Source organism: Colobus angolensis, unplaced genomic scaffold (genome assembly GCF_000951035.1).
Source record: "Colobus angolensis palliatus isolate OR3802 unplaced genomic scaffold, Cang.pa_1.0 Scaffold527, whole genome shotgun sequence".
Taxonomy (NCBI): Eukaryota; Metazoa; Chordata; class Mammalia; order Primates; family Cercopithecidae; genus Colobus; species Colobus angolensis.
In genome coordinates, this window is record NW_012118788.1 from 3,805 (window position 1) to 13,949 (window position 10,145).

A 10,145-nucleotide genomic window follows, 5' to 3' on the forward strand; every position below is an offset into this window, starting at 1 on the left:
ATTGCACTCCAGCCTGGGCAACAAAAGCAAAATTCTGTCTCAAAAAAAAAAAAACATTGCTATCTTTTCAAGGCTCCAAACTTGGTGCCTGAGGTCAGTTCAGTTCAGCTAACCGAGGTTCAAGGTCCTCAAAGCTGTCTCTCCTGTTATGAGATTTCTTTGGTCTCAAGTCCACCTTCCAAAGCCCTTAGAACCTGAGAACCATGGACTGGGACCTTAGTGTAGGAACAGAGTGTAGTCCCCAACAGTCTTCGTCTTCACACCTTGAGACTAAGGACCTCAGCCTGTTAGGCTCAAATTCTTGGAGTTTGCAGGCCTCCCTCCCCATGTGGGGTCCTTCGCATGACAGGAAGACCCTCTCAGGGCTCTCAGGTTCCAGGGATCTTAGATATGGAGGATTTCAAGATCCAGGGCACATCCTTTGGAGCCCTCCTCCCTTGACTCTTTTTTTATTTTTATTTTTTTTTTAGGCAGTCTCACTCTGTCACTCAGGCTGGAGTGCAGTGGCACAATCTTGCCTCACTGCCACCTCCGCTTCCCAGGTTCAAGCAATTCTCCTGCCTCAGCCTCTGAATAGCTGGGACTACAGGCGCGCAAACCAAGCCTGGCTAATTTTTGTATTTTTAGTAAAGACGGGGTTTCCTCATGTTGGCCAGGCTGGTCTCGAACTCCCAACCTCAAGTGATCTGCCCACCTTAGCCTCCCAAAATGCTGGGCTTACAGGCATGAGCCATTGCGCCTGGCCCTCCCTTGACTCTTGACTGAAGGACCTTTGTCCTCGTGAACATCAATTCCCAGCACCTTTTACACTGAGGACCTGAAATGCTGAGAATCTGGGAGACGGCAGTCTGGGGACTGGGATTAATGGAATCCAGTGGCCCACGAACCTAAGGTTCTCAGTTCCCTTGGGGAGTTGGAATGTCAGCTATTCAGGTCTAGGGCTTTCCATGGAGTAAATTCTAAACTCTGGGTTGGAGACTTTGAGCCTCCAAGGACCTTCACAGCTAAGGTCCAGGGACTAGGGTGAGGAGAGTCTTTGATCCTCAGAGTCTTGGAGTTTGGCCAGTAGACTCTGAGGAATGGAGTCTCTGAGCACTGTAAGTCCAGCTTTGGCTTCAGCAGTGAGGATCTTGGCTCTCAAGTCTAAGGACAGTGGGCAATTCTACGAATTGTCAGGCACGGGGAACTTACAGCCAAATGTGCAGGGCTCCAAAGACCTCATTTGCCCTGTCAGCAGCTCAGGCCATGTGGTATCACCTGATGCACCTAGATGTCTCCGAAATCTCAGGCCCTGCGGGGTAAGGTTCTTGGGCCATTAGTCTTTTTTTTTTTTTTTTCTTTTTTTGGCTTGTTATTGTTGTTGAGACACAGTTTCACTCTGTTTTCCAGGCTGGAGTGTAGTGGCGCGATCTCAGCTCATTGCAACCTCCACCTCCTGGGTTCAAGTGATTCTCCTGCCTCAGCCTCCCGAGTAGCTGGGATTACAGGCCCACACCACCATGCCCGGCTACTTTTTGTATTATTAGTAGAGATGGGGTTTTGCCATGTCGGCCAGGCTGGTCTGGAACTCCTGACCTCAGGTATCCGCCTGCCTCGGCCTCCCAAATTGCTGGGATTACAGGCGTGAGTGACTGCGCCCAGCCAAGTTCTCAGGTCATTAGTCTTAAATAGTATCTGGAAACATGGGGACCTCGTAGCACAGGTCCCCGTACTCTAGGACTTCTGCCCCTTTACAGACTGGTAGTTCGTGAGGACCATAGCCCCAGGGCAAGGTACTTGGCACCTTAGGAACAAGCACAAGGCTAGGGGCTACTTTGGTCTCTGACTTCCTTGAAGTCCACAAATTCAGGGTCTCGAGTCTGAGCCTGTAGGCCCCCATGCCCTGAGTGTCTCACACTGTGGGACTGTGTGTGCCTTTAGCTTAGGGATCTAATTTCCTTGGATTCACGGGTATTCACGTCCTTATCCTAGCTGAATTCTCCACCAATAGACACCAGTAGGGCCCTAAAGTTGTGGGTTCCTGGGTGTCTAAGGTCTTGACATCGTGTGTTGAGATCATAGGTCTTTTTTGAAAATTTTTTGAGGCAAGGTCTTGTAACCGCGGATTCATCAAGACAGGGGAATTACAATAGAGAAAGAGTAATTCAGGCAGAGCCTGCTGGGTGGGAGACCGGAGTTTTATTATTACTCAAATCAGTCTACCTGAACATTCGGGGAGTAGAGTTTTTTCGTGTTTGTTTTGTTTTGTTTTGTTTTTGAGACAGAGTCTCACTCTGTCGCCCAGGCTGGAGTGCAGTGGCATGATCTGTAACCTCTGCCTCCTGGGTTCAAGCAATTCTCATGTCTCAGCCTCCCAAGTAGCTGGGATTTCAGGTGTGCGCCACCAAGCCTGGCTAATTTTTGTATTTTTAATAGAAACAGGGTTTCTCCATGTTGGCCAGGCTGGTCTCGAACTCCTGACCTCAGGTGATCTGCCCACCTCCGCCTCCCAAAGTGCTGGGATCACAGGCGTGACCACTGCACCTGGCTAAGGTGCAGTGTTTTTAAGGACAGCTTGGTGGGTTGGGGGAAGCCAATGAGCCAGGAGTGCTGATTGGTCAGGGATGAAATCACAGGGATTTGGCTGGGCCCAGTGGCTCATGCCTGTAATCCCAGCACTTTGGGAGGCTGAGGTGGGTGGGTCACCTGAGGTCAGGAGACCAGCCTGGCCAACATGGCGAAAACCTGTCTCTACTAAAAATACAAAAATTAGCTGGGCATAGTGGCAGGCGTCTGTAATCCCAGCTACTGGGGAGGCTGAGGCAAGAGAATCACTTGAATCTGGAAGGGGAAGTTGCAGTGAGCCAAGATCGTGCCATTGCATGCCAGCATGGGTGACAGAGCAGGGCTCCATCTCAAAAACAGACACACACACACAAAAACCTGGAAATCGTAGAATCATAGGGAGTTGAAACTGTCTTCTTGAGCTGAGTCAGTTCCTGGGTGGGGGCCACAAGATCAGATGAGCCAGTTAATCCATCTGGATGGTGCCAGCTGATCCATCAAGTGCGGGGTCTGCAAAATTTCTCCAACACTGATTAGGAGCAGTTTAGGGAGGGTCAGAATCTTTAGACTTCAGCTGCATGGCTCCTAAACCGTAATTTCTAATCTTGTGGCTAATGTTAGTCCTATGAAGGCAATCTAGTGCCCAGGCAAGAAGGAGGTCTGCTTTGGGAAAGGGCTGTTAATATCTTTGTTTTAAACTATAAACTAAGTTTCTCCCAAAGTTAGTTCAGCCTACACCCAGGAATGAACAAGGACAACTGGGAGGTTAGAAGCAAAATGGAGTTGATTAAGTTAGATCTCTCACTGTCTCAGTCATAATTTTACAAAGGCGGTTTCAGTCTTGCTCTTTTGCCCAGGCTGAAGTGCAGTGTCAGGATCAAGGCTCACTGCAGCCTCAAACTCCTGGCCTCAAGGGATGCTCCTGCTTCAGCCTCCTGAGTAGCTGGGACTACAGGCACAGGGCCACCACACCCAACTAATTTTTTCTTTTTTCTTTTATTTTTTAATAAAGACGTGATCTCACTATGTTGCCCAGGCTGGTCTTGAACTCCTGAGTTCAAAAGATCCTCCTGCCTCAGCCTCCAAAAGTGCTGGGATTACAGGTGTGAGCCACCGGGCCCAGCCCAATTTTTGATTTTCTTGTAGAGATGGTGTCTTGCTTTGTTGTTGCCCTGGCTGTTCTGAAACTCCTGGCCTCAAGTGATCCACCCACCTTGGCTCCCAAGTGGCTAACACTGTAGGTATGTGCCACCATGCCTGGCCTTTTTTTTTTTTTTTTTTTTTTTGAGAAACAGAATCTTTCTGTATTGCCCAGGCTGATCTCAAACTCCTGGCCTCAAGTGATCCTCCTTACTCAGCTTCCCAAAGTGTTGGGATTACAGGTGTGAGCCACTGTGTCTGGCCTCAGTGTCTAAATCTTGAGAAGCCACGTCCATCATCGAAGGCCCCCTGAACTCAGATTTGCACTTCAAGGCCCTGGTGTCCTTGGATCCAGAACAGACATGAACTTGCATCCGGAGGTCTTCAGGCCTGGGTGGTGTCCTTCATACATAATCCCTGGAGGCTGACCTTGTCCTCTACGGGCCTTTGGATCTCTTCCATGCTCCCATCAGGTCCTCCCCTCTTCCTGTGTCTTCAGGCCCTCTTCCTCTCAGTCTTGCCTTTTGATCATTTTTCTCATTTCTTGCAGAGGCCCCTCCCTTCGGGAGATGGGCTGAGCTGCCCTCCCCTGTGAACCTGCTTTCTCTCCTCTCCAGGAGGTGCAGAGGGGACTCCAAGACCGTGGCCAGAACCAGACCCAGAGGCCCTTCTTCTTGAATGTGGTCCAGGCCGTGTCCCAGGAGGGGGCCTGTGTGTATGCCGTCTCGGACCTGAGGAAGGGTGGGGAGGCCGCAGGCTACTAAGACACTGCTCTGCCCAGAGCTGAAGTCCAGCCCCACCATGGGTCCTATGTCCAGGCCGGACATGGCTGGGGGGACCAAGTACTCTGGCAGGATCTGGACCCCTGGCAGGGGAGTCCAGCTGAGAGTGGAAGAGGTAGCAGGGACCAGCTGGGCAGATGGGAGGCTGAGCCTCTTCCCTGACCCCCTTTCCCAGAGCCCCTGGTGGCCCTGAACTGGCCCCTCTATCCCTCCGCAGGCCTCTTGCCTGGGGCCACTCTCCCACCCGCTCAACCTGTATATCCTCCAGTTCAAGATTAAAGAAGAGGCGGACTGTGGCCTGATTCCATGGTTCTACGTGGGGGAGGGGACCATCGGACAGTGCACAGAGGAGTGCCTGCACCAGGCTCCTATGGTTCTCCACACTGCACCACCATGGAGGTGGGGAAACTGATGCTCGCAGACCAGCCGAACCTCAGCCAGGCCACCCCTGGACAGAGACAAGCGCCACCTCTGCCCCCCCACCAACACCTCACCACTCTGGTGGCCAGGACTCAGCAGCCTGACTGGCCCCAGTCCTGAGAGCTGGTTAACTGAAAAATCACACAATTCACAAATTTGGAAAAGATACTTTTTTCTTTCTTCTTTCCTTTCTTTTTTTCTTTCTTCTTTTTTTTTTTTGAAATAGGGTCTTGCTTTGTCGTTCAGGCTGGAGTGCAGTAGTACAATCACAGCTCACTGCGCCCGTAACCTCCTGGGCTCAAGCCATCCTTCTGCCTCAGCCTCCCAAGTAGCTGGGACTACAGGTGTAACCTGACCAGTTTTTCCATTTTTTTTGTAGAGACAGGGTCTTGCTATGTTGCCCAGGCTGGTCTTGAACTCCTGGTCTCAAGCCATCCTCCCTCCTCAGCCTCCCAAAGTGCTGGGATTATAGGTGTGAGCCACTATGCCTGACAAGATTTTCTTTTTTTTTTTTTCCTTCAACTTGTATTTTAAGTTCAGGAGCCCATAGGTAGGATATGCAGGTTTGTTACATAGATAAACACGTGCTTTGGTTGTTTGTTGCAGATATCAACCCATCACCTAGGTATTAAGCCCAGCATCCATTAGCTATTCTTCCTGAAGCTCTCCTCCCATCCCCTGACTTTCTTTCTTTTTTTTTCTTTGAAACAAAGTCTCACTCTGTTGCCAAGGCTGGAGTGCAGTGGCACAATCGCAGCTCACTGCAACTTCTGCCTCCCGCTTCAAGTGATTCTCCTGCCTCGGCCTCCTCCTGAGTAGCTGGGATTACAGGCGTGTACCATTGCACTCAGCTCATTTTGCATTTTTAGTAGAGATGGGGTTTCACCATGTGGCCAGGCTGGTCTTGAAATCCTGACCTCAGGTGATCTGCCTGCCTTGGCCTCCCAAAGTGCTGGGTGATTACAGGTGTGAGCCACAGTGGCAACTTTATTTTTCATAAAGGGTTACAACCTGCAGGGTGGCCATCCGCCACTTTCAAAAGCATAGCCTCTGGCAGAGACCAGAGACAGGCACTTCCCTTTTTTTTTTTTTTTTTTTTCTCCCTCTGTTGCCCAGGCTGGAGTGCAGTGGTGCGATCTCGGCTCACTGCAAGCTCTGCCTCCTGGGTTCACGCCATTCTCCTGCCTCAGCCTCCCGAGTAGCTGGGACTACAGGCGCCCACCACCACGCACAGCTAAATTTTTTTGTATTTTTAGTGGAGATGGGGTTTCACCGTGTTAGCCAGGATGGTGTCAATCTCCTGACCTTGTGATCGGGAGATAGGCACTTCTAAGGAGGAGAGGTTGGGGCAGGAGCTGTATGCTGAAGGGGTTGGCTAAACATACATATTCAACAGGTTACAGGGAGAGCTATGAATGTTCATGAAGGCAGTCCTGACATGTGTATTGAAAGAACATGCATGTGACATAGGACTCATGTTCACTGTAGGATGGAGATGGTGGAGGCACAGCGGCTCACACCTATAATCCTAGGACTTCGTGGAGCCGAGGCGGGTGGATCACACAAGGTCAGGAGTTCGAGACCAGCCTGGCTAACATGGTGAAACCCCAACTCTACTAAAAATATAAAAATTAGCCAGGCAGGGTGGCGGGTGCCTGTAATCCCATCTACTTGGGAGGCCAAGCCAGGAGAATTGCTTGAACTCAGGAGGCGGAGGTTGCAGTGAGCCAAGATGGTGCCACTGGACTCCAGCCTGGGCAACAGAGTGAGACTCCATCTCAATAAAAATAAAATAAAATAAAATAAAAATAAAATAAAATAAAATAATTACAATTAGGCTCCATCTGTCGAAAGATCTTTTCAGGGCCTGAAGGCCTGCAAGTGAGCAGCCTCTGAAAACCAACCAGAGCAGTTTATGGTCAATGGTCTCTTATCAGGAGAAAGTTACTGACATTGGTCTCTTGTTCAGTCAGAGCTGTAGTTATGGCTGGAAGAACGGGGTCAATAAGTCAGCATCCGTGAGCTGGATGAGCTGCCAAGTGTATTAACGGTGCTTCAGGCCGGTGCTTGTTTAGCTGCTGGAGAAAAGGGAAAGCCTCGTTGCTGTTAGAACATAGCTTATTCTTTAAGTGCGGGGGTGCATGAATTAACCCTTGCCTGGCTTGGCCTTGGGTCCTCTTTATAATTTGGTATCTCATTGCCAAAGAGTCTGTTCTGTCATTTTTTTCAGACAGGGTCTGGCTCTGTCACCCAGGCTGGAATGCAGAGCGTGATCTTGGCTCACTGCAGCCTTTGCCTCCCTGGCTTAAGTCATCTTTTCACCTCAGCCTCTCAGGTGGCTGGGACTACAGGCACAAACCACCATGCACGCTGCCATACTCAGCTATTTTTTTTTTTTTTTTTTTTTTTTGAGACAGGGTCTCACTTTATCACCCAGGCTGGAGTGAAATGGTGCAGTCTCAGCCCACTGCAGCCTCAACCTCCTGGGCTCAAGCCTCCTCCCACCTCAGGCCCCCAAGTAGCTGGGAGTACATGTGTGCATCACCACACCCGGCTGGTTTTTTGCTTTTTTTGTAAAGATGGGGTTTCACCATGTTGCCCAGGCTGGTCTCAAACTCCTGGCTTCAAACAATCCTTCTGCTTCGGCCTCCCAAAGTGCTGGGATTACAGGTGTGAGTCACTGCGCCTGGCCCTCATCCATATTTTGAATGAAGTGATTCTTTGTTGTGAGGGCCATCCCCACACTGTAGGACGTTGAGCAGCAGCATCCCGTGCCTCAGCCTGTGTGATGCAGTAGCACTCCCCACCACACACACCCACTCATGACAACCAAAACTGTCTCAAGACAGTGCCACGTCCCCCTGGTTGAGAATGGCCGCTCTAAACCAACAGGCCCCTAACTTCCATACACAGCTTTGCCAGCTGCAGGGCGGGTACACGGCGCTCTCTGGGGATCTCGCTAGAGGGATCCGGGACTCCTGCCCCTCACTGGTTCCTGGGAACATCGGCTGTTCCTACATCACCCCAAATGTGCCACAGAGGTTGTTTTAGTCTGCCTGGGCTGCTGTAACAAAAATACCGGAAAGTGGATGGCTTATAGCATTTTACAGAAATTTATTGCTCACAGCTCTGGAGGCTGGGAAGTCCAAGATCAAGGTGCTGGCAGATTTGATGTCCTGTGAGGGCCCATGTCCTCATATATGGCACCTTCTAACTGACATAGTGGAAGAAGCTAGCTAGCTCTCTGGGGTCTCTTTTATTTAATTACTTTAGAGACAGGATCTCACTCTGTCACCAAGGCTGGAGTGCAATGGCGTGATCATAGCTCACTCCTGTACCCAAGAGATCTTCCTGCCTCAGCCTCCTCAGCAGCTGGGACTGTAGGTGCAGCCCACTATGCCCGGCTTCTGGGGTCTCTTTTATAGGGTGCTAATCCCACTCGTGAGGGCTCTACCCTCATGACCTAACCACATCCCAAAGGCCCCACCTGCTGATACTATCACATTGGTGATTAGCTTTCAACATGTGAATTTTGGGGGCATAGTGGGCTCACCTGGATGGTCCAGGATAATCTCCCCATCTCAAAATCCTTAACTGAATCATATCTTCAAAGTCACTTTTGCCACATAAGGTCTAATCTTGGGTTCTAGGGATTGGGACATGGACATATTTGGAGGTTGTATGTGGGGGAGGGGCGGGATGGGGCTAATTCCTAATCTGGGCTTGACTGTGTGGCTGGAAGGGGTGGTCTGGCAGACTAGGAGGAAGGTCAGGGAGCAAAAGCTGGCTCACTTTGAGATGAGGGGCCAAGCCGGCCCACCACTTGGGCAGACCTGCCATCATCACTAACTCTCTTGGGCCGCTGCCAGAACTCAGGCAGATGCGAGACCACCAGCTTCTCCTGGGATCTGGCTTTGGGAGTCAGCAGAAAACAGATCTTTGAAAGCAGCAGGCCTGGGTCAGGGGTCCAGGGTGCAGAAATGGTGGGTTTAGAGAGAAGGGAGTCTCTGGAGTGCTTCAGTGTGGTGGGATCCAGAGGCTGAACTCACACCATCAGGGCCTCTGTGTGGTAGCCTCCCCCTAGATGGGCTCCCAGGTCCCAATGGCTTCAGCTGAACTTCACGCCCTGCAGGGTGACAGAGCTTCTCTCCTTGCAGTTTAACCAAAGTCCCAGATCCAGCTCTCAATGCGGCCCCTCTGAGCAGTCTTCATGGGCAGGGGAGGGCTGAGGAGAAGTGGCTGGCTCAGGTCTGTGGGGCCACCTTGAGACCTGTTGGTAGCAGCCACCTGTCCTAAACCCTGTGGGCCAAAAAGGAAAAGGGAACCAAAGGAGGAAGAGGCTGCTAGGCACAAAACTCAGGTGCCCCACGGTGGGAACCTGGCTCTGTGCTCCCAGACCACACCTGCACCTGGGCCGGGGTGCTGGGAGGTTGCCTGGACCTTGCTTGGGAAGGCCTGGCCAGTCTGTCCCATCAGTGCCTCCCAGCGGCACCCACAGAGCATGATAACTTTGTCCCTGCATGTCAGGGAGAGGAGAAGGGGCTCCTGTTCCCCGCAGCAGGGATGCAACCCTGGCTCCGTGGTGCTGGATTCTCACTTACCTGCAGAGTGAGTGTGCACTCCATGGACCCTTGGCCAACCTTGGGACTGCCACCTACACAGAGAAGGCTCATTCACCAAATCAAAATAAGTAAGCCAGGTGCGGTGGCTCATGTCTACAATCCCAGCACTTTGGGAGGCCGAGGCAGGTGGATTATTTGAGGTTAGGAGTTCAAGACCAGCCTGGCTAACATGGTGAAACCCTGTCTCTACTAAAAATACAAAATAATTAGCCAGGTGTGGTGGCCAGCACCTGTGATCACAGCTGATTGGGAGGCTGAGACAGGAGAATTGCTTGAACCTGGGAGGCAGAGGTTGCAGTGAGCTGAGATCGTGCCACCGTACTCCAGCCTGGGTGACAGAGCGAGACTCCATCTCAAAAACAAACAGGCCAGGCATGGTGGCTCACATCTGTAATCCCAGCACTTTGGGAGGCCAAGACAGGCAGATTACGGGGTCAGGAGTTCAAGACCAGCCTGGCAAGCATGGTGAAACCCCGTCTCTACTAAAAAAAAAAAAAAAAAAAAATTAGCTGGGCATGGTGGTGTGTGCCTGTAGTCCCAGGTACTCGGGCGGTTGAAGCAGGAGAATTGCTTGAACCCAGGAAGCAGAGCTTGCAGTGAGCTGAGACTGCACCACTGCACTCCAGCCTGGGTGACA

The 10,145-nt window shown here is 51.2% G+C and overlaps 1 protein-coding gene across 1 annotated transcript in view; it reads left to right on the forward strand.

Annotated features, from left to right (window-relative positions):
• The window catches only part of LOC105525285 (gamma-glutamyltransferase 5-like), a gene marked incomplete at its 5' end in the record, with an annotated part of 7,764 nt that extends 2,996 nt beyond the window's left edge, over positions 1-4,768 (forward strand). Inside the window, one exon of the mRNA XM_011960857.1 lies at positions 4,264-4,768. Coding sequence (XP_011816247.1) covers positions 4,264-4,448 — 185 coding nt within the window. The remainder of the gene's footprint in view (positions 1-4,263) is intronic.
• Between the last annotated feature and the right edge of the window lie 5,377 nt (positions 4,769-10,145).